Source organism: Amphibalanus amphitrite, unplaced genomic scaffold (genome assembly GCF_019059575.1).
Source record: "Amphibalanus amphitrite isolate SeventyFive unplaced genomic scaffold, NRLGWU_Aamphi_draft 000093F_arrow, whole genome shotgun sequence".
NCBI lineage: Eukaryota > Metazoa > Arthropoda > Thecostraca > Balanomorpha > Balanidae > Amphibalanus > Amphibalanus amphitrite.
In genome coordinates this window covers 268,282-293,066 of record NW_024881589.1, presented here as the reverse complement: position 1 = coordinate 293,066, position 24,785 = coordinate 268,282, and the positions used below count along the sequence as shown (strand labels likewise).

The 24,785-nt window shown below is 52.0% G+C and overlaps 1 protein-coding gene across 1 annotated transcript in view; it reads right to left on the bottom strand.

Moving 5' to 3' along the window:
* Positions 1-445: 445 nt before the first annotated feature.
* The window catches only part of LOC122380193 (formin-like protein 20), a 40,999-nt gene continuing 16,659 nt past the window's right edge, over positions 446-24,785 (bottom strand). Inside the window, exons 2-6 of the mRNA XM_043363149.1 lie at positions 16,848-16,974; positions 8,741-8,893; positions 7,267-7,436; positions 3,856-4,026; positions 446-3,173 (exon numbers count right to left, since the gene is read on the bottom strand). Of these exons, the coding sequence (XP_043219084.1) occupies positions 1,239-3,173; positions 3,856-4,026; positions 7,267-7,436; positions 8,741-8,893; positions 16,848-16,974 (2,556 nt within the window). The 3' untranslated portion in view covers positions 446-1,238. The remainder of the gene's footprint in view (positions 3,174-3,855; positions 4,027-7,266; positions 7,437-8,740; positions 8,894-16,847; positions 16,975-24,785) is intronic.

Here is a 24,785-nt window from a genome sequence, read left to right as displayed (position 1 = left end):
GCCTGTGTTAAACGGTGCACGATGTCTTTAGGGTCGAGCCACTCTGGAATATTACACGCCTCGTGAGGGAAGTGGCCTGGACTCCTGATTCATTACCTACACACTGTCAGGCAGGCGTCTCGTTCACTTTCCGTGCTAAAACCGGCCCCAGTGATGGGCTTAACGAGGTGCCAGTAGCAAGTACAGTCGGCGGCGCCCGCTGTTGTAAGTACCACCAGACACCACGGCGGCAGTCTGCCCATCGACCGCACACTTCACCAGAGGGCTCGCAGGGCGGCATTGAACGAGGCACACAACACGACAATAACCCCGTTCGGCGGGCGACGCGCCAAACCAGCCCCGCAACGGCGCATGGCTCCTCCAATCCGAGGTCTAATAAACCCAATAGTTCACCGGTAGCTGTTTAAAAGGATTAGATTGTCTCCGCGTCCCACAACAGCCCGACTCTGCAAAAGACCAGTGTATTTGTCGCGTATGAATAAAGCTGGTCGGCAGCGGGCTAGGCCCGGTGCAGTTCGGGCCAGGCCCGCCGGCTACGCTCACCTACGGATGTATGCAGTCGGTCGCGCGCGGCGCACAGATAGCCAGCGAGAGCGGAGGGGACAGGGCGGAACGAGCGAGCGGCGCGGCCAACACACCTCCCCACAGTGGCGTTAAAACAGCCCATAACAAAACCCCATCTACACACCGTTAGTCCGACCAACTAGATAACAAAACATTGCACTTTTTCTCTCTCAGCAAGCTTACCCTGCAGTCCGCCAAAGGGAGGGCGCGCGGTGCGTGCGCAAATCAGCCAACAGGCGCCCGGCGGGCGGCTAAGCCGTGCAGGGCGGTGCGGGGCGGGGGCGGCGGCGGCGGCATCAGCGAAAGGCGCCTCGGCGGCTGGGGGCGGCCGCCGGACGCACGCGCGTGAAAAACTTGGTTCACAAGGGCACTTCAGTAAGCCATTATTCCACTGTTTGACGCCAGTGTCTACAGGTACTCTCGTTCACAGATGGGTTGGGTTTCACCCGTCCGACCCGGGCCGGTCTCCCGTTCTACCGCCATCTACGGACCGCCGGCGGCGACTCCACTACTCACTTCTCTACGGGCGCGACGGCCGTACAAAACCTACCGAACTCTACCGTTCCGCGGCAGCGCGACGGCCGCACTCCCCGCGTCAGGCACTCACGATCACCAGCGGACAAAATCACCAACAAGATAACAACACTCACCGACACCCGAGCGGCTGACGCGCCTCAGCTTTGAGTCACAGCCGTCTTCTCTGGTCTGGCAGGCGCCGCTGCTGCCGCCGAGGCCGGGGGTGGCCGCGCCTCGCCGGCGGCTTTCAGGGGGAGGCCGGCGGGCGGCGTGGACCGCGCCGGGGCCGATGACACCTGCGCTGCCTTCCCTCCACCGCCACCGGCGCCGGGCGGGGGCGGCGCTGGCCGCGGCGACGGCGGCGGCGGCGGCTTAGGTTGCCGATCACTAGTCTTCACAGCACTTCCGCTGGTCCCACCGGTTGAAGCATCACTCCTCATCACACCCGCGGGCGGCGGCGGCAGTGCGGACGGCGGCGGGGGCGGCAGGGGCAGGGGCGCTGCCTTATCCCGCGCGGTCGGCGGCGCCTGCCCGTTGGCGATGGGTCTGCTGCCGCCGCCCACCGAGTAGGGCGAGCCTAGCAGCGCTGTCGGCGCCGTCACCGTGTTCTGCTGGAGGAACGCCGACAGCGGCAGCCGGCCCGCTGCGGCCGCCGCCGAGGCGGAGACCAGGGACGAGGGCGCGGCCGACGGTGGCCGCTCGCCGGGCCGTGGCCGAGAGCTGGGCACCGAGCACGCGATGTGCGGCCGCTCCGCAGCGGACGCCGAGATGGAGGCGGCGGGCGCACCGCTCGACGACACCGTGGCCGTCGGCGGAGGCGTGCTGCCGACCGCCGCCGCCGACAGCGCCACCTTCTGCACGCCGTTGGCACTTGTACTTTTCACTGGCGCGGTGAGATGGCGGTGCGTGGGCGGTCGGGGCGCCGTCAGCAGCGGGAACGAGCCGGGCGCACTGGTGTAGGTGAGCTGCGACACGCCTGAGTGTGCCGGCGGCGGCGCGAACATGGACACGGTCGGTCCCGGGAGGAACGACAGCGGCTGGGCGGCGTACAGGTGCGGGTAGAGAGACAGCGGCCCGGCCGGCAGCAGCTGGTCACCCCAGATGGCCGGCGGCAGGCCCGACGGCTCCACGCGCATCAGCAGCGGCGCGCGCGCCGCCTCGGCCGGCGGGCCGCCCGACGTGCCGCTCGAGTGGCGCATCTTGAAGAAGCGCGGCGGCTTGGGCGCGATCGGGGACACCGTACGTCCCGGATCGGAAGCCTTCTGGCCGGTGCCCACGTACGAGCGCGGCAGCTGCGGGTTCCACGACTTGGGCGGCGTCTTCAGCGTCTTGTAGCCCACCGGCGACGACCTCTTCCTGTCGTCTAGCTTCGGCTTGGGCCGGCTCGGCGTTGACTCCTTGCTCGGCCTCTTCTGACCCGTATCGTCCGGCGGCCGAGGTGGCCGCGGCTCTGTGCCGATCTCGTTCTTGTTGCTGTCTCTGATCGGCCCTTTGCCGGCCGGCGGAGGCGCGGTCGTTGTGGGCAGTGTGAGCGGGGGCGGCTCGCCGCCGGCCGGTGACGCCGAGCTCGTCTTAGTCGGCGGCGGCTCGGCGTCACCCTCCTCCAGGGAGACGAGGATGCTGCACGCCTGCTGGAGAATATCCACCGTGCCGCCGCCTCCGCCGGCCGCCGGCCCGTTCCCGAACGTCATCTCGCCGGTCTCACTGATATGCAGCTGCACCTCCTTACACTCGCCACTCTCGGTCCGTTTGGGGCGCGGCCCGGGCGGCGGCACCTCCGTCGGCGCCGTGACAGTCGTCACCGCCGGCGTCACAGCACCACTCGTCACCACGGTCGACACGGGAGTCTCGCTGGCGTCAGACGCCGGCTGCGTCCGCGCGGCCGGCGCCCGGCTCGCCGCCGGCACTGCCGCTGGAATGATGGCCGGTGGCGGCGCCTCCTGGCCGTTGGTGAGCCGCGCCGGGTCGCGACACACGCGCTCGGCCGCCGCCGGTGCTGAGGCCGCCACCTTGGCCGGCTCCGAGTGTCCGTCGGGCAGGGCGCGCTTGACGGGAACGGCCACGATCCGGTACTGGAGCTGCAGCGGACCAACCTGCCGGAGGGAAGGGGGTGTTACAGAGTGGTAGCAAGACGAGCCGGCAGACTGATCTGCCGGAGAGACAGGAGGATTTTATGGCATTGCCGGCATCGACTCTGGAGTCTGGACTCTGGACCGGAAAGTACACAACGAGGGTCAATTGGTCAGCAGATAAGGTGGTAAAGGAAGGTTAAATAAGGACCAAGAAAGGGTAAAAAGGGTCAAGAGATAACAATCATGTCGGAAGTTCAAATGACCGCCCCCTGAACCGGATCGATGTAAATTTTCCCGATTCCGTGGCACAGCGAAGCAGAAACGGCTTATTGCACCCTGGTCAACGAGGCTTTACGCATAGCTGATCACGGCAGAACACAATGAAACCGGACATAAACACTAAACAGTGCCTTGGGAACAGCCCGTCTGTTAGGCTAATCCAACACTCATGAATAATGTGGAAACGGATTGAATTATGCTATCCGCTTAGCATAACACTAATGGTTCGGCATAAAACGAATCAGCCATAGCCCAGTGGCAGGTAAATCACTTAAAACACATTAGTGAATGAAAACAGTATGAAGCTAAATGACCTAAATTGATTGACAGTATGATGACAAGTTTAGTTTTAGGGGCGGATGTGCCACTAGACTGGTCAGTCAACACCGGGCCCGGTGACAGCTGCTGCTGACCCGCTCCGTACCCGTCGCCAGCTGTGCAGGTAGGCCACGTCGAGCAGCATCAGGTCGCTGGTGAGCACCTCGCCCCTGGCCAGCAGCTCGACGCGCCGGCCGGCCGGCAGCTCGTGCTTACAGCCGATCATGTGTTGCAGGTGGGCCACCGTCACCTGAGCCGGACAGCGCAGGTAACGGACCTGAGGGGTGATTAGAGGGGGAAGGGGAAGTCAGAGGGGCTACCGCCGGCTACACAAAGAGGCGGTATCGGTCGGAGAATCTACGGCCGAGGCGTACTGGTCAGTGGACTTACGGAACGCGGGAGAGCACTTATCGGTCAGCGGACAGCGTACTATAGATATGGGGACACGGCATGAGTACAAACAAAATACAGCCACAAGAAGCCCGCCACAGGACGCAGGCGGCACAGGACTCAGCATTTAGCCATTAGCACATACAAGACTAAGAACAACGGCAGAGGGCGCAGAACAAGACTTTGATTCCTCAAACTGATGCCTGTGATATCTGTGCGATGTCTACCACACGGACCCCGAATGCGGATAAATGTCAAAGAAACATGTCATATTGACCGCTGACCACAAGCAAAAAAAAAAAAAAAAAACGCAAATGAACCAGTCACTCGTCCCAATCGCATGACGCGGAACATTCCTCGACATTTTTTTTCCTAATGACCAGTTTGATGATTCAATTTCATTCACTCCGATAAAGCGTCAGTCAATATTGACGCTTCGTAATCGATATTTGCGCTTAGTCTAAGGCCGTAAAAGACGCATGAACTGGGAACTTTTCGACATCAAACACTGAGGCAATCGCTAAGGTCATTTTTTGATGGCGACTCAAGGAACAAATGCCCACGGTTAACAGTTGCACATCACGAAACATCCAGCCCTGCCTGTGACTTTACACCGTATCATTAGACACTCACGCTTCACCGGTGTCATTACATATTCATGTTTCTCAACACTCTAGCCAGCATAGCGCCGCTAGAGCTGAGCTGGTTTCTCGCGAGCAGCCGTAGAGCCGAGCTGGTTTCTCGCGAGCGGCGGCCGCTCACGAGAAACCAGCTCAGCTGCTCATAACTAATCCACAGAGACTTGCCCCATGCCTCCACACCTGCCTAGCCTCATCCTTTTATTCTACCGAGCACCTCAGCTGGTAACAGCGGTGCCGATTCTCGGAAGCCGTCGGACCGGTGTTGGGGAAGGTCGCGGGCTGGTAGCGCTCGCGCCGTCTGCGGAACGCCGGCTGCCGGCGCGGGCTGCCGCCGATGACGGCTGGCCGGCCGCCGCACTGTGCCGCCGAGTGGCCGAATTACGCCATTTGCTGGCGTCACACCGGTGCAGATGGCGGCATAACTCACACTAATGGCGCAGCCGGCCGGCCGCCGCGGCACACCTCAGGAAGGCGACAATTAGAGCCGGGTCGGACCGGCCGGGACCGGTGCAGGGCAGGCGTGCGTCCGTAACACGGAAAACGGAGGACAGCGGGGGAGCCCCGCTCAACGTGCAGCGGGCAGCGTCACCCATCGAGTCCAGGGGAATGCCGTCAAATATAAACAAGAGACCTCACGGTACAGCAGACTACTGGCCACATGTCACGTAGACGTGAGTCGTGACACACATCTGTCGCTTGTACGGATAAGCTTGGACGGCCCCTTCACCATCTGACAGTTGACCGTGGGGCCACGGACCGGGTGCTCGGACCGACGCCGGTCGGCAGCGCCGCGTTGATGGCCCGTGCCGCCGGCGGTGGCGGCAGTGCACGGTAATGACGCCGGTGGGACGCCGCCGCCCCCAGCGGGCCGGGACCCTGCACGGCCCTCGTTGCCCGCCCCCTCCCCAGTGCAGCAGCCCCGTGGGTACTGCGCAGCGCGTCCGAGCGCGACACGTCCCCACACCAAGGCCAGGGAGTGAGCGCCGCCCCGTGAGAAGGGCACCGAGCCGACAGGAAGAGGCCCATGAGCAGCGCGGTCCAACGGCCGGCGGCAGGGCAGGGAAGGCGCGGCGGCCGGGAGGGGCGAGCAGGACCGCTGAATATCACCCAGCGATTGGTGGATCCCGCAAATTTGGTGCATGTAGTCGCTGAGTGCCTGGCTGCGACACTACCGAAAACCTTCTGCGGAGTTTCCCGGGCGAGAAACGATATAGGCGATAACCTAATCAATTCATGATGTTCGTTCCTACTTTAGTTTATCTGGGAGCCTACAGCTTTAACAAACACAGTCCTCTAAGGTGCGTCCCGCGTTCCTCAACCGTTCCTCTTGCTGACGCTTTTTCCTCTCTGCTTTACCTGCCACCGAACACGCTAAACCAACAGCGCCTATCGCTGAGCACACTCTCTGTCCGATCAGGATATCTGCTGTTTGGTGTGTCAAGACAGCTTCACCGATCGGCGAGGCACTGGCCCGCGCCAGGTCGGCCTACCCTACCGTCCAACGAGGAGGGACAGAGAACGTCACGCCGCTCTCCTTCCACAGCTGACCTCGCCTCGTCACCGGCTGAGTGAGTCACGGTCGAGCCGTCTCCGAGGTAGCTAGACCGTGACCGGGCCGGGGCTATCCCCCCAGTCCGGGGCTCGACACTGCAGGGTACTGCATGGCACGGTGGCCGGCCGCTCAGCCGTCAGAGATAACTGAGAGCTTTATGGTTCGTTCTAGCACCCCGACACGGTGGCTCTAGCTTCTGACCGGTGGATCAGTCGGTAAACAATGGTTCGTCCCCGCTCCACGAAGCCGTCGAGTCAGAGGGGCGGCTCGGGAGGAGGGAGAGGGGGCACAGTGCACACCAAGGCCGGCTGATGGTATGCATGTACCACCTGAGCACACAGACACACGGGCGGGCTGGCAGGTCCGGTAAAGGCACAGTGCGGATCTCCATTCGTACTTGACCTGTCCAGAACAGAAAAGCTCTATCCTCCCAATCCCTACTCACCTATTCGAGACAGAGCCATACGTATTGTCACCTACCCGACCCTGCCCTCGGCCATTCTCTTGCGACTCCGAGCCCCCCTCCCCTGAGATGTCAGTGGCAGGACTCGCCCCTATTGATCTATCCGGAGCAGAAAGGACCACAGTGACACCTCGCTCTCCAGGCGACTATATGTATAACCACATGGACCTATCTGAGGCAGGTAGGATGTCCCCCCCCCCCCCCTTCTTCCCTACCCTATTCACCTATCCGAGACAAGGATATACGCGGTGGCACACATTTCCCAGACTATGACACTCTCCTACGAAGCAGCTTCCCCGTTCCTTACCTGTCCGGGACAGGACAGTCCCCAGTGTCCATTCTTTACCTGTCAGGGACAAGGCGGTCCCCAGTGGCCCCCTTCCTTACCTGTCCGGGACAGGACGGTCCCCAGTGGCCCCCTTTCCTCACCTGTCCGGGGCAGGACGGTCCCCAGTAACCCCCCTTCCTCACCTGTCCGGGACAGGGTGGTCCGCCCGAGTACTGGTACTGCAGCCGCACCACCAGCAGCTCGTCGGGCGCGAACACGGCGCGTCGCTCCTCGCCACGCGCCTCGCCGCGCTCGCCGGGCAGCTCCGAGGCCGGCCGCGACGCGTAAAACTCGCGCCGGCGCCGCATCTCATCTGCGAGAGGGAACGACGGTTAGTGGTGTGGGGAGTAGACGTAATGACAACACAGGACATGGAATAGGCAAAGCAAAAAAAAAAAAAAAAAACATTGTCAATTGGGTAGGTTCGGACGTATGGTAGCATTCCTGCCACCGCCAGTAGTACTACATGGTACATAAAGAAGGCTCAGAGCAAACTCGTTCTAGAGCTCTGCTGGACGCAGTAAATGCATCGTGGTTGAAGGATCGTGAATATATGACTGAGGGAAATGAGCTCCAATCAAACACAGACCTCTAGATATAATTCCTTGGACGTTAACTTGACACCGATATAGCCGATCGATACGGCTGTTTTGCGACAGTGCTAAAACCATCAGTTTTGAGTAATTCGTTATCGGACACCTGGCGCCCATACAAACGCCAGCCAATACATCACACACCAACCCCACACCACCTCCACCGCGGCTGCAATCTGCGCCGTAAAAACGCGACTCGGGACAGTCTAAAATCGATGCTGGCCGACCGAAACGGCCCCCAAATGACCGGCCGGGAAGTGAGCCGACACTAACGGTGCGCCGTTCATTTAATATGGCCAATTCGCTGGTCCGAAATGGGCCCGGTCACAGACTCAGAATGGGCGACAACAATACGGTACTATTGGCGAAGGGTTACGGCACGGGCGGCACATCCGGTGGCGGTTGTACCGCGGCGTGCGGTCCAGCCGGCGAGGAAGTACGACAGTAGCCATGGGGTGACATGTGGAACGGTGGACGGAGGACATCGCGGGCCGCGGCACAGTGGGGTGGCTACTGCCGTGGACTCAATCGATCAGAGGGCTTGTCGTACACATGATAGTGGTTTCATTGATGACGTGTGTACTGAAGGCAATGCAATATACATTTCAAACCAGTCAAGACGAAAAATACTTTACCATCACCATCAATGGGCAAGAAGCCAGTTTTCATTTACGGATACTATGTTAGGCACCATTCCCCATCAATGAAAGGAGGCAACCATTTCCGAAAGGTCAAATGAATTCAACCGAGCCGAGTCAAAGCTTCTCGACCAGTCCCATGAATCGCTATTCAAGCTCTGAAAGCTGCAACACCCGGAAGAAGTTCTGAGCCGTCCCTAGGGCACCGCGCTACCGGCATTCAGCTTGAAAAGCCGAGCCGAAGTTGTCAGCCAACTTAATGCGCCCATCGTCCCGGTTTGCACGGCGTCCGTCGGCGCGTGGGGCTGACCCGACAGCCTCCCACCCGCCCCCTCGCCTCCCTGGCGTCCCGGCTACCCCTACAGGCTACACCCATAGGAACTTACCTCTGTAGAGTCCCGGCACCAGCTTGTACACGATATCCTGCAGCGTGGCGTCCGGCCGGATGCTGAGCAGCGGCTTGGTCTTGTGCACCTGCACATCGCATATGGGACAGTAGCGCGACGACTCCAGGTAGGTGACGATGCACTTGCGGCAGACTGGCGGAAGGCACGGGGCGTGTCAGAAACAGGGTGGATCAGACACGGGGGAGGCACGAGGGCGGGTCAGACGCACGGGTCGTGCGGCAGGAAGGCACGGATGTCAGAGAAGTGGAAGGATCAGTCACAGGGTCGAGTCAGAAACGGAAGGAGTTAGAAACGGGGAAGGGAGACACTGTGAAGACACTAGGGGTGGGTCAGGTATGAAACGGATGCGCTGATTCGAGCTCTGTGCAGCGAAGGGAACCGGCCGGAATGAACGACTAGGCAATGCGCTGTTGTCGAATACATTAGGAGTGGAATTGAATGGTGAATGTTACACCCGGGAAGGTAATAAAACAGCTGTTATTATCTCGAAGAGCTTTCATTATTTTTTTTTTTTTTTTTTAATTCGAACTACTCCGCCACCCATTATTAGGTGACCAGGAGTGCCCCCACCCTCAGCCCAGCGACTCACAGCACCTTACGTTAACACCAGACAAAAATAAAAAAGGATAAGTCGCGGCACTCCCAGCTAGGAAAATTGAAAAAAAAAAAACAAAGTAAGCAAAAGAAGTGCGGGAACCGGTTAATAAATAAAGAGAGCCAAAGTAGTCATTGCTGAAAGCAGCGGATGACTGTTCTACTACATCTAAGAAAGAAGTCATTCATACATGCATACATAATTGGTTAGTAGAGTGCATTCAGCCTTTCACTCCTAGAAGAAAAATCAGCAAATGGCAATCCAGTGGGGAAACATTTCTGGTCAATTCGAGCGCAGGTCAACAGCCAGACTTTCTAGGGCCCACCAGCTAAGCAGGGCTTGTTGCTGATGGACCCCTTCAAGTCCGGCGTTCCATTTGAGTGGGGACGTATCTCCTGTGTTGATAATCACAAAGGTAGGTTACATTATCAACACATCATTGTCAGCCTAGCCCAATAATAAATGCACCAATATGTCCATTTATTATTGGGCCACTTGTCGAGATGCTAAGCACTTTGTATGAAAAGTACTAGGTAAGCGTGTGTATTACGCTATTTAGGTATGTATTGCTATTTATTATCATGTTCTTGTTGTTTCTCTTATTGTAAGATTTAACATATTTTCATATTCATTTATAGGTATATTTACGAGGATACTTAGTACCCAGGATTACTTAACTAATACTTATTGCTAATACTTCACTTAAACTTTTGATAAGTACTTTTGCTTAGTACTCACTAAGTAAGATATTCTTTACATATTTTTTGAAAGTGTTTTTCGATTGAGGTACTTCTTCTAATAGAAGATCTTTAGCTATTAAGTCATTCCAGAGTTTGGGTCCGATGCAAGGAAATGAGTAGAGCCTGTAATTTTTTGTTGAAAAAACAGGTTGAAAATGATGGATATTTCTTGTCTGATGGATAGGGTCAGTTGAAAGATGAAGTAATCGTCTTACAGAGACTGGTAATTCCTGCATTATGTACTTATGCATGATAAGCATTATTTGAAGTTTGGCTACGTCTTTAATTTTAAGAATACTATATTTTTTAAATATTGGGGTAGCACTTTGTGGTGGGAAAATACCTTCAATTAGTCTCATGAACCTTTTTTGCAGAATTACCAGCCTTTGAAGGTGGTTTTCATAGTTGGAACCCCAAATGAAACAGCAGTAGTTGATATAAGGAAAAATCAAAGAATAATATAATTGAATGAGCTGCTGTTTTGGGATAAAGCGTCTAGCTCTTGCAATCATTCCAATGTTTCTGCTGATAATTTTACATATGCTACTGATATGAGATGTGAATTTGAGGTCAGAGTCAATAAGGATTCCTAAATATTTCACTGTTTTCATTTCAACTACTGCTGTGTTTCTAATGTAAATGTTTAACTTTTCAGCAGTTCTCCGTTTTGAATATACTTGGAGAAATGTTTTTGATGGGTTCACTGTGAGGTAGTTTGCTTCTAGCCATTCAGATATTTTTGACAGGGCTGCATTTGTTATTTCTTGAAGTGTTTCTCTGTTTTTATGTTTGAAAAATATTGCAGTATCATCTGCATACAACATAATTTGCCCTTCAATTGGAAGATTTGCAATGTCATTTAAGTATAGAATGAAGAGGAGTGGTCCAAGAATTGACCCCTGCGGCACTCCTATTTTTATTTCTCGTTCAGTTGACTTGACCCCTTCTATCTGTACCACTTGAAATCTGTTTGTTAAGTATGATTTGATTGTTTTTAGAATATTTCCTCGAAAACCCATTTTGTTTAACTTTTCTAGTAGTATTTGGTGTTCTACAGTGTCAAATGCTTTTGAAAGGTCAAGAAAGACACCTGCTATAATGTTATTAGTTTCCAGTGCTTCAGTTATGTAGTCTTGAATAAGCATGACTGGCATGTAGGTAGAGTTATTTTTCCTGAATCCAAATTGATTGTCTGAGAGAATGTGTCTGCTTGTTGCAAAGTCTGTCAGTTGGTAGTGGATAACCTTCTCTAATATTTTTGAAATTATTGGCAAAATGCTTATTGGTCTGTAGTTAGATAAGCTATTATGATCTCCACTTTTGAATATTGGCTTCACAGATGCTATTTTTAAGGGATCTGGGAAGGTTCCTGTTGAGAGGCATAGGTTGAAGAAATAAGTAAGCTTTGAAAGGATAGGTTTGTAAGAATGTTTCAATATTTTTGAATTGATTCCATCAATTCCAGCACCAACATCTTTAAGCTGTTTAATTATTTGTTCCACTTCATCATCAGTGACACTAGAAAAGTTAGTCATTTCTCCTTCTGTCTCTCGAACATTTTCTAAGGGATTTGTGTTGTTACAAGGAATATTTTGTTTCAACTTTTCCCCTATTTCTGTGAAAAATTTGTTGAAACTTTCAGCCATTGACATCATTTCTTGACCGCTATTCTCAGTGTTGTTTAGTGTTTCACCTGGCAAAATATCACATTTACTTTTTTGTTTTAGAAGTTCATTTAATGTTTCCCATGTCTTTTTGGGGTTCCTGTTGTTTTTTTGAAATTCTGCTTCATAGTAGGCCTTCTTTGAGTTTGTAATTGCCCTATTTAGACAGTTTCGATATTTGTTGTATTGTGCTATATTGTATGAATTTGGATTTTTAAGTTTGTTCACAAACATTTTGTTTTTGTGATTGATGGAACAGAGTATAGCTGGGGTCATCCATGGTTTTATGAAGTTATTTTTTCTTGAGCATGTTATGGTTTTTGAACACATAGCAATGCCGTCCTTGTATGCTTGTATAATCTGTATGCAGGCCAGTTCAGGATCTGTTTGAGTGGTGAGATCATCAAGACTCTCTATTAGGTGGCCCTTCAGGTGTTCAATTTTATTGTAATCAAATACTGTTCTTTCCTTATCCTTCTTTTCTAATATTTTATTTTCAACATTTGCAGTTGTAAAGATTACAAGGTGGTCTGAAAGGTCTGTTACAATTACCCCTGGTACTACTATTTTAGACAAGTCATTTGTGAAGATATTATCAATAAGAGTACTTGAGGTTGGGGTAATGCGGGTAGCTTTAGAGATAGTTGGCAAAAATCCAAAACTGCACATCAATGTAAAAAATGATTCATTTGCAGAATTATTATTAATTGAGAATAAATCAAAATTGAAGTCACCTGCAATGAATGCAAGCATGTTTAGTGCGGTTAAGGCGGAAAGAAACTGTTCCATTTCAAGAAGAAATTCCCATTCATTATCAGGGGGTCGGTAAATTTGACAAATAAGGAAAGATGGCTTGTTTCCATTAGTTACCTGTAAGGTAACTACTTCTGCTGTTTTGAATTCATGTAGTATTATCTTTTGGATGCCAGTGAAATATTTGTCATAAGCAAAAATTGCTGATCCCCCTCCTACTTTAGTTTCTCTGCTTTTGTAGAAAGCCATATATTCATCCCCTAAGCAAAACTTATTTTCTATTTTTGGATTGAGCCAGGTCTCTGAAATGCATACAAATGCCATCTTCTGGTCTATTTGTGCCAAAAATGTTACAATTTCATCAAGTTTATTTACCATTGAACGTGCGTTTATATGGATGATAGAAATGTTATTTTCAAAACAGTTCAGGCTTCTCACCTTGGTACATTCATGAAATTTGCAGCTGGTCCTGACCTTATCATATTGGGAATGAGTCGTGGATATGTTGCTTATATCATTTATGAAGGGATCAAAGGTTAAATTATAAAGATCAGATAAGGTTGACTCGTCAGCCAGCGTACCAGTTACCGCGATAGATAAGAAAAACTACGCTCAAATGTACTACGCGTATCACCACTTGTTTGTAGCACTACTGATTGAGGTGCCTCTGAGGAAGAGGAATAATTGTATTGTGTTATTTGTTTGTTTCTCTTGTTGTAACTACAATAGTACAACATTTGGGCAGTAATCTTTCCAAGGTATTTTATGAAAATTCAAAACCTGCTATTATATTCAGTATTATCACAAAATGCCAAATAATTGTAATGAGCAAAGTGAGAGGAAAGATAAAAGTGATGTTTGCCAGTAGACAAATCTGGATGACGAAATACGTTTTACCCATTCATAAGGAATATGTAAATTAGGGGAGCACGTGTTTTGTAGTACCAGCCAAGGTCTCGTGTGTAAATAACATAACATAACATAACATATATTGATTGCAACAACAGGCCACTGGTGCCCAACATGGCCTTCAGCCTGTTTTCCAGGTCTCAGTCTGCTCCTTGGCAGAACTTTGTTTTATTGCCATAGCAAGTCTTTGCTGTGGAAACTCCATAATTTTCAATGTGCTCAGGAGTGGTTGCACTCAAATTTATTTACATGTCCCTGATGCTCTGTGTTAAAAGCTCTATGTTGTAGAGTTTGGGCTTGTTTGCACTAACTGCATCAGGCAGACGTGCAGCCTCACTCACTCATTCACACTCACACTCACTCACATGCTCCCACGCCACACCAATAGCACACCGGCAGTGTGAGCGGGAGCATGTCCAGGGACATTTATGAAAAACCATTGCATTGTTTGTTTATATGCTAAGCCAAAGTTCTTCCTCCAATGATGTTTACCAAAGTTGCGAATAGGTTTGGCACAGCTGAAAGAGATTCCCTGTCAAGTGACATTGAGCAGATGTAGTGATAGCACAAGTGCTGGCTAGTTAACTAAGATATTTTTTTTTTAATCAGTGCCAGTCCTTCAAAGATCATCAGTGGTTTAAACAGAGCCCCTCTGTCCAGGTCCACCACGCCCACCCCTGCCACCTCTCCTGTTCCGAGTGACCACAAACTCCTCAAGGTCAGCCCTCTGCTCAGCAACTCGTCCTGATGGGATGTTGTTCAGGGTCTGGGAGCGAAGGAAGTTTTGGTTGGATGACTGTGGGGTGTTGTTTCTTTTTGGGGCCTGTTCCACAGCTTGGATGATTTCGTCCTTGGTCATGTTGGCTCGGATGGGGATGTATCTCTGGTCTCTGGTTTTGCGTGCCATGATGACGCCGTTCTTGGTATGATAGTTGCAGATTTGGCCAGCCTCCCACATGTCACCCAGCTGCTGGATCTGCTTTGATCTTTTGGCTGTCAGGTTTTCATGGATGGTGATCCTTGCCTGTGCTGTCTGTGTTTGACTGAATTTGGATTCGTAAACCGCATTGCGGTCATCCAGATCCTGGAATTTTATGATGACACGTTTGTTGTTTTTTAAGCGATGGCAAGCAGATATCTGTCCCTTCAGCTTTACTCCTAGTTTTTCCTCGATCACGGCTTTGGTCAGCTGACGAGTCTCAGAAGGAGTCTCATAGTGGTCAGCTTTGGCTTGCGGAAAGCCTCCACCTCCCAAGATCAGGGAATCCTTGCGGCTGTACTGTTCCACATCATCTAAGGCCTGGTCAAGTTCTGCTAGGGTCTTTTTCAGTGTCTGGTTTTCATCCTTCAGTTTTTGTATCTCCTCTTTCACTTTTTTGTTTTCCTCCCAGATTTTTTTCATCTCTCCCTCCATCTCACTAGTCACCTCCTTAACAGCTTCCTGAATAAGTCTCTTAACATCCCCTTCCTCCATGGCACCTCTATGCGCAGATGCTACTTTACTTTATGCTGAACTGCAAACAAGTAATGGTTTGAAAGTGAGAAGTCTAAACTCTAGTCAAAGGTTACGTTAACAATTATAATAGCCTTGAGACAAAAAAAAAACTATTTTAATCCTATAATATCCTCGGCCTACCACTAAATCACCACACCGACCACACCCAAGTCTTCACGAGACAAAATTGGCGCACGTCCGCTCGGCTCGAACGTCCGGCACGAAGTGAATTATGTGCCATTGTATGTACCATTATGTGCCATTGTATCTCTTTGCATAGCAATTGTACGGTTAGGTACACAAGCGCAATAGGGCAATAACGGAAATAGTTACACAGTTACGCAGGGACATTCATTGGAAGACACCGTGACGCTAAGCACAGAGGACCCGGAATAAGGCAACACCAAACCGCAACAGCGTATTACCCAAGAACGACGGGGCTTCGCAGTAATCCCCGGGACCTTCTCCGAAAACCGTGACTTGTCTCGATGGCATCTCAGATACACAACAAAACACATACACAGAGACAAACAAAGGGTGATTATGACGCATCCGGCCGGACCCGCGCCGTCACGACGCCCAGCCGTGACGTCACACTGAGTCACGGTGACGTCACGAGGCCGGAACAGTCGGAAGGTCGCATGCCAATTAATCTCGGAGGCCGGGTGACGGCGGGGGCGGTGTTACAGCCGCCCACCGTTCACACTGGGGTAAATCAGCGGCCAGCTGCCAGCTCGCGCCGGTAGCTGGGCGCCGTAACACCCGCACGGCACAGGAGCAGCAGCTGGCGGAGTACGGTGCAGCTACCGCCGCCACCGGCGGGCGATCCGACCGTGCACAGCGGCGGCAGGTGGCACCGAGCGCCGCCATCACCAATTATGCGGCAGCGAGTGCAGCGGGCGCCCACTGCGCGCTGGCGGTGTGCGGGACGCCGCTTAGAGAGTGGTACCGGTGGAGGGACGCCTACCGGCAGCAGGGAATTTGGGACACGGGTGGATGAGACAGGACCACTCACGGCAGGGAGTTCCGAGTCCGGTGTAGTGAGAAGCGATAGGGAACTAGTTCACGATGCAACTCACAGTAGGGGATTCGGGACACTAAGGAAGTGCGACACGAGCGATCACGGCAGAGTTCGGGAGTTCGGGACGCTGGTGGATGGGACAAAACCACTCACAACGGTGGGTTCGTGATAAGCTTTGCGTTGCCACAAGGATGCTTACAGACTGGGTAACTCATGAAAGCCCATAAAACGCAAACCACGAACACCGTCAACACCATCACAATCACATTCAGGCACGAAGCGCCATCAAATGCGTGGGAAAGCGCAGGCGAGCGACAAAAATGCACTAAAACAATGACACAAATGTATGCTTCTCCAATCGCAATGCAGCACAACCAACTATACGACTTCCCGTGTGCCAGCGGTGCATGCAGGAACGCGCCGCAGTACGGCAGCGGAGTGACCGTAAAAACGACACGCCATGAATCACTGGACACGGCACTCGTCCCGCCAATTACCGCGGCGCCGGTGCAATTTTAATCGACGGCTGCGGGCTCCCGCGCGGCCCGCAGCGCTGACAACCGCTGCACGGGCCAACACACGGGCCAAATCACCGGGCAAGAGCGAGGACCGCGCGCGGTGCACCGGGCGGCTCCTCAGATTCACATTCAGTGGCTCCTCAGTCCTCACCGCGTGAGCGGCAAGGCAGAGCAAACGATGAATAGGCAATGAGATGCCTCAGCTAACAGCAGCGACAATGCAAAACAATTCTAACGAACGACTGGCGTTTATCTAACGCATAACAAGACGACAAAGCACTAGTCATACAAGCGTAAGAACAGCCGTGGTACTAAATGCAAGTGGAGGCACTATTCGTGTAACGGTACTCACACGAGTGTAGGTACTCACTATTCGTGTTACGGTACTTACACGAGTGGAGACACTCGATGATGGTGGTTGCATCTATGAAGTAGCCGCCGCAGAGGACGCACATCACGTGCGGGTTGACCTCCAGCATCGGCACGCGCCCTCGGCCGGCCGGTGCCGCCAGCGACATCTGTCGACGAGGCGGCGACACTGATCAGTCACGAGTCACGACGAGTCGCACACAGTTCGGTCACCGGGTCACCGCCGGGGTGGAGCCGAGCGGGCGCCGCCGCCGCCCCTCATCTCGCGACTGGCCGACAGAATCGATGTCGCCGTGTCGCCGTCGGTGAGCCGTCGGACGCGACGCCGGGGGACGGACCGACGGACGGGGTGGGCAGGTGCCGGCCAATTAGGGGGCTGTGCACGGGTCAATAGGGCGCCCTCGGGCCGGGACAGGCCGTGCTGTGCGGGGCCAGGCGGGGGAGCGCTCCAAAGTGGCTCGTTAGGAGTCGGTGGGCCAGGCGGCGCGCGGCCACCCCCGCCCGGCTCCGCCCACAGGCGAGTGAGTAACGGGGAGCGGCCACGAACGGACTCCGGCGCGACGCGCGCGCGGCCGCCGACGGTGCGTCACACACAGACGGAAACGCCGCCGAGAGGCGCCCTCGCCTCACTGCGTGGTCCCGGGCTCCAGTGCACGTCAATCTCACATCCAGCACCTGCTGACATCAGCGTGACAAGCAAAACATATACCTGGCCATGAATGAACAAATGAAAATACACTCAACAAGGAGCCTAATTGTACAAAATGGAGGGCATGCGCGACGTTGTGTATTCCCGGCCTCCATTTAAAATGAGCCCGGCGGTTAGAATGGCGTCTAATGGCAATAGAATTGCAGCACCTAACTACATGCCAGGCAGTGTCCCACAATTTGTACGACAGCTCTGTGCAACACGCCGCAACTGACGGGCACAGTGAGGCTTCAGATAATAGTACAGCCGCACTTCGCCATGCGACTCTCCGCAATCCGCACCTATATTATGGTTATTCAATAATCAGACATCTTTAGCATGGGTCAAAAATACATCCTTCATCCATGTCCTCGGCAAAACCTACAACTGAAACCGTTTCAATTACCAGCCCCGCCATCTTGGAAGTCACCAGTAACCACTGAAAACTTGCAAGCAAGGTTTTAGCAAATCATGAGAAAAAATCAGCATGACGACAGTAATAGCCACCACGTCATTTTCATACAATAGCCAACATGTTATTTAGGAGAAACGACGTTGTTTATTGCCAAGACCGGCAAAACGCCAAATGTCAATTGGACAATAACACCTCGCGACTCGCATACCTCGCTCCTGATGCGCCCTCAAACCCCAGGTTACACCGACCGCCGCTTTGACGCGGCATGCACCACACACGGCATTCATCCAGCCGTGAGAGTACAACTCGCGTAATAACGGATTAAGCGTGGCCTGCGAGCCTGGAAAAACGCGGCCGGCACGTCTCTAAGAACGGCGTGGGCCTCCCGATCAGATAGCGGTCCCGGGCAGCAGGTGTGAGCCGGGCAGCAGGACACATAGAACCGGCAGCGGCAGCGGTCATAGGACCGGAGCAGTGGCGCACCACGCGAGGTGACAGCCGCTGTCTGTACCGGACACGACGCCGGTGGCCGGCGACATAGACGACATACGGATTCGGGGGCTCAGTTCCATCCAAAGGAAACTCCATAGAGCTAACAATGCGACGGTCACGGTGGTACTTAGGTGACCAGCCGAGCGACAAACGGCTCAGCCACGCAACTCGTAGTTGCAAACATCTCGCTGTGCTATGTGTGAATTAAAATAAACGATCAGCTGTCCGCAATCCACAAAATATAAATCATGAATCACTGACCTCTGTATACAGAGGCCTATGCATGAATGTACCTATAACCCTAGACAGTAGACACCCAGCAAACATGGCCGATCAACTGAACGTAGCACTGATCAGGAAGAAGAAAAGGATCTTAGCTGTTAAGCGAAGCAACAAAAATGACGTAGGACAACATAATCGACATGGTACTAAGTACATTTTCATGTATTCTTACTGAGAATGGAGTTCAGTGCACTGGAATCAAAGGTGAGCTGGACAAAACAGATCATATCATTCTCTACTCGTGATTCGGGGATCACCGCTGCAGACGGCACAAGAAATTCACTCTTCCACCGATTCTGAGAACGCCTCGCTGTTCAGATGTGTCACCGTCGTGATGACGACTGCGGGGACCGAGCCCCGTCCCCAGCTAACAAAGACGCCAGGGGAGAGGGACGAGAGTTGGCTCGTGCCCCTCCTCTGTGCCGCGCGTCGGCGAGCCCGCGACGCACGCACCACGTAAACAGTGAACACCGCAGCCGGGGCCGCTGCCAGGAGCGCCCGGGGGCCGCCGCCGCAGCAGACACGCCCGGGGCGCTACTGCACGGCACGGGTGGGCGAGGCGACCGAACGCTGCCGTCTGGGATGAGCGCCAGTGACGGTGGAGGGCGACGGAATGCAGTGACCCAAAAATATGTTTTGGCTTGGGTGTCGGAGGGGAATATTCGTCACTACAAAAAGGGCTGAGAGTGAAAAATTGAGTCAGAACGGCACAAAAAAAGGTTGAAAACAGGGATCAACAATTTATTTGTGAATGTTAGAGGGTGCAGGAGCTGCATTATAGGATGATTAATACAACAGGGAGTGAAAAATCGCTCTGGAAAATTGGAGGTGAGAGTGGAATATTATTTTGATTTAGGTGTCGCTTCACACCCAAACCAGCAAATTTTGGGACACTGACGGAATGTGCCAAAGGAAACGAAACAGTGTCACAAATGTCACAGGAAACGACGGAGTGACATGACACATTAGCTAAAATGATTTTGTGACCTTTTACAAATTTATCGCTTGGATGGTTCCCGGCGTAAGAATGTTGACAACTTTAGACTCCGGACAAACGATTTGCGAATAATATATGAAACATAAGTGATTACTAAAACCAATCTCTTTTCAAAAGCTACGGTGGGCACAGCCCTATAAGACATCCGTACCCATCTGACGCCATCGGACAAGCGGCGATATATTCCAAAAATCACAGTCCCTCACCAACCGCCTCTGTTCAACGGACACAAATGTCGTCCATCCGAGAGAAGTGACTGCCGATAAACCAATGAACGCCCACCGACAGCGAGGGGCGGCTGTCAGACAACTGATCCGTCTCGGATGACACCCGATGTCTCTAGCCAATCACAGGCTCGGAGCCGCCCCACGGACCAATCAGCTGCCGGGTGCCGAGTACGGTACGCAGGCAGAACGTCCGCCCCCACGGTCAGGAGCCACAGCGAAGGGGGTTCACTGAAGAGGAAGAAGAACCACAGAGTCCCCACTGCGATAGCCGCCGGGGGTGGAGGGTGGGGGTGGGGGAGGGGGGGAAGGGGCGGGGGCCGCGCCGGAAGCCATACAGCTGCGCACGAACCCGGCACTAAAAACAAAGCCACATGCGTGTGGGGTCATCGATTGCCGACCCCTCACCGGCGGCAGCGGGGACGATCGCACGCTCCCAATGGATACAGTGCCGCGTACGTCGGTGCCTCATAAACAGTCACCGACGACTTCTATGTATGGACAGATAGCAGGGCTTCCTGCCGCCAAAGCAGTGTCGGTACCTGTCAGGAAGACTTAACACAGCCACACCGAAGGAATACGTGTGACGAGACATCTGACAGAGCGACCCAAAAAGCAAAGACGACACTCGGCTGCCTGACATCCCGACGTGTTCATCGACTGACGATTCCGCAATGCCACGGACTATCCCGCCATCCCCAATACAAAGTTTCCGAGTCAGCTGTGAACTTCGGGCGAAGCCAGGGCCTGAGTTCGCATAATCCACGCCCATTCTGACTTAAAGTCGGTCTGGGTGAAAATAATGTCTGAGTAAGTGTCTGGACTGGGGGGGGGGGGGGGTTGGCTCGGGTCAACAGTCGTCACCGAAGCGAGCCGGCTGACAGGGCAGAGTCGCACGGCGCACAGCCCGACGCACTTACCGATAACCTGCCGGTCAAATGCGTAACAATATGTACATAAAACTATGTGCGATGGCCGATGAGGTCATTGTTCAATGTTCAAGCATGGCAGATAAACGTTGTCCAATGGTTGTGGCAGGTGAGCCCTTCACCCAACAATATCTTTCTTTTTGGAGACATCGGTACCAGCAAAACGAATTCCCATCCTGTACGAACAATCCTCAAAACAAATGCGCTGGAGCCTGGAGGGCTTCTTGCTCTGAATTAAGCAGTGAGTGCGACTTATGAAAGCATGGCGACTGCCGAGTACGACGAATGATATCAACCAGCCCCGGCCCGGGGGAGGGGGTGTTTCAGCACCCTTTTTGCGGTTTTTCGCAGATATCTCAGAAAGGAGCGGCGCTGTTTTTGGTACACCTGTTCATGCATCTTTCCCGCACATGTTGGGAAAATTTTAGACTTAGGTCTCTTAAGGTCAGGTCACCAGGTCAGTCAAGTGACCTCACAGTGTGACCAAATTGGTTTAGCGTTAGGGGGGGGGGGATGTATAAAAAAGTCGTTCGAGGATGCCACTATTTTCAAAAAAACACGTCTTCAGCCTCATTTTAGGTGCAGTTTTACAGATAATGTGGGAAAAAACTATACCTGACGTCAAGTTCTGGTGGAAAGTAAAAAAAAACAAATATTGTCATTAAAGATGTAAAAAACGTCATTGCAAGCGCGACAGTACGAGTATGACGGTGCGAATCGTACATTGGAACATTTTCAGTCTTTATTATAGGTAGGTATACTTTCACGACAAAAACGTCGTGATGATGTAATTTTAAAATGTCTGAGGATGTCATTATACTTTTCATTGGGGGTGACTTTCCCCGCAACATCACCAATTTGGCCACACTGTGACCTCACCTCAGAAAAAGAAAAAGAATCCTCGTCATAGCTACACCGACTGCATGATCGCCTTGACATTTTCAGCGATTGATAAGAGTAACAGTATGTAAAAAAATGTACGAGTATATCTCGGAATTTCGATATCAGTGACCTAATGTCAGGTCAATTTTGCGGCAACTCCACTACAAGTAAATGGGACAAAATTAAAAGGCGCCTCTTTTGGACGAACGTCATTCCAAACACTCTCAAACGTCAAGTTACACGTAAACTTGACAAGCTGAACCGAAAGATGACACTAGTGAGTCGTGACCTCTCCGTATGTCCCTGAGGTCATATCAGGTCATGAAAGATCCCCAGAAGTTTTTTGACAATAACTTTTGATAGAGCCATGCTAGAGCGATAAAAACACCTCATATGTGCTCAGCTCGACGATACGGATCGACTAGTATACAGCAAAACAATAATATTCTAGAAAACATTCAGCACTGAGATAAAAAATAGCTGGGAGCAATAAAATACAGTCATAGCAGGATGGTCCACTGAACCTACCAATGCAAAACCTTGTCTTTTCAGGACAGTATCAGAAAAGGAGACTTTACATTAAATCCTTTCATTGCATCCCAATGTCACATATTGACTCATGGAATCAGTTGATTCTTTTTTCAATCCAGAGAATACCTAACTCATTTCTAGCTCTTATACTGTGTTTTTAGAAAAAGTCAAACCCCTTGTGGCTGATGTGATGTAATTACGGAGCGAGCGAAGCGAGCGGAGTCTTACGTAGAATAACGGAAATTTCTGAGTATGAGCGGCCGGCCGGCCGGCCGGCCGTGCGGACGCTTTTGCGAGGCTTATATCTCAGCAACCACTTGACCGATTTACATGCGGAAATTTTTGTAGGGTAGCTTCATTCCTTCTACCAAGTATTGGACTATTCCCGATGCATGTGGGTGACCCCTTATGCACGTGCCACGTGCAAAACGAAGAGGTGTCACTTTTGTAATTGTTGCAATATCTCGGTAACTACTTGGCCGATTGCGCTGAAAGTTGGCATGTAGGTAGGCACCCACTAGGCACTGCATATCCATGTGCCAGAGTTGGGGTGCTGCTGCACGTGCGCACGTGCAGGGTGCCGCTCCCAGATCTCGAGAACGGCTGGGCCGATTGTGCTCAAATTTGGCACATTGCTAGAAACCGGTCAATAGGGTGCCGTGCACAAGTCAGTTGGAGGTACCCCCTCGAAATTTCGCACGTGCAAGACTCACCCCCTCGCTCGCTCCGTTAGTCGCCCCAAAAGGCGCTATACTGGTTTAAAAGCAGTGTTTCTCCACTTTTTAGGTAGGTACTTAAAAATTGAGAGGCCACCACCATAGGATTAAAGGGACCCTCCCACCTTCAAAAAAGTTTATGAATTGGCATGAAAGTGATGTCGCTCGGTTCAGAAAGAGCAAAAACGAATATCTACCAAATTTCACCGAAAAATATTCACCGGTTTTCAAGATATTAGACTTTTACTTTTGTTTACTTTTTTTTGGGATCTCCGCTGTTTCTAGCGACTTTATTTTAGAAGTGCGGCGTTTGCGGCAGATGTTGCGCGCAAACAGCATATACCACCGCGTGCTACAAAACGTTTTAGTCAAACATTTAAAAATCGTTAGATATCTGCGCTGACGTCACACATTCAGAGGGGTATTCCTAAGCATTAGCCCCTCTGAATCAAAATGCTGCAATTTTGAAATTCAATATTTCCGATTTAAGGCATTTCTCGATGTTGTGAGTGCCGAAACCGGTAATTGTGAGCCAGGGACCCCATTTTGGCTATCTCAACTCAAATCTAATGTTAAGGTGGGAGGGTCCCTTTAAAGGGACCCTCCCACCTTCAAAAAAGTTAATGAATTGGCATGAAAGTGATGTCGCTCGGTTCAGAAAGAGCAAAAATGAATATCTACCAAATTTCATCGAAAAATATTCACCGGTTTTCAAGATATTAGACTTTTACTTTTGTTTACTTTTTGGGATCTCCGCTGTTCCTAGCGACTTTATTTGAAAGTGCGGCATTTGTTGCGCGCAAAGCAGCATATACCACCGCGTGCTGCCAAACGTTTTAGTAAAAGATTTAAAAATCGTAGATCTCCGCTGACGTCACAAATTCTAAGGGGGCATACCAATGCATTAGCCCCTTAGAATCCGAAAACTGCAAGTTTGAAATTCCATATCTCCGAATTAAAGCATTTTTCGATGTTGTGAATGCCCAAACCGGTATTTTCAAGCCATGGCCACCAATTTGGCTATCTCAACTCAAAACTAATGTTAAGGTGGGAGGGTCCCTTTAAGCTATCAAACCACCAGCAAGAAGAAAACATATTTATCAACTGGAATGGAATACTACCCAGGGGGGTTCGCTCCCGTGCCTTCAGCATTACGAAAAATGGCAACAGCCCGTGAGCAGCATCAGCGCTCACGCACATGTTCAAGGAAAACAACGTGTAATGGACTGCTAACGACGGCCCTCTCCACCAATCAACGTTCGGCATCTCGAGCGCTGATTGGCTGGTAGCAAACGCGTCATATGTGGGTCTCATTTTTTGCTATCAGTGAACGCGTTATCCAGAATTGGAGGATCAAAAGCATGCGATAGCATGCTTTTGCATCCGGAAATTCCCATTGGTGGGTCGCCGAAAAAAAGTTCGGCTGAACCTGTTTGTCAGTGAGTGAGTATGTGAGTGAGTTTGTCCAAGCTTTTTTGGACCTGGAGTCAAAATGGGTGGACCGATCGGGACGAAAGTGGGACCGTTTGATTCGTCTCCGGCGAGGTAAACTTTTGGTGCTGGCCTCGGTTCGCTCGGTGCTTCGTGGCACATGCTATTCCGCTTCAAAGTTTCGGTGACACGAAATTTTTTGTCAAGGCTACAGGTCAACCCGAGGTCACGGGCAAAGCCATACTGGCAGGACACATCGGTAACACCTTGAACCAGTTTCCAGGGGGTCACCGTCTGCGAGGGGTGCAGGCTGCACGTGCTGGGGTCGGAAAACCGTTTTGACGTGAGGTCCTCTGGCTCTGGCTCAATGCCC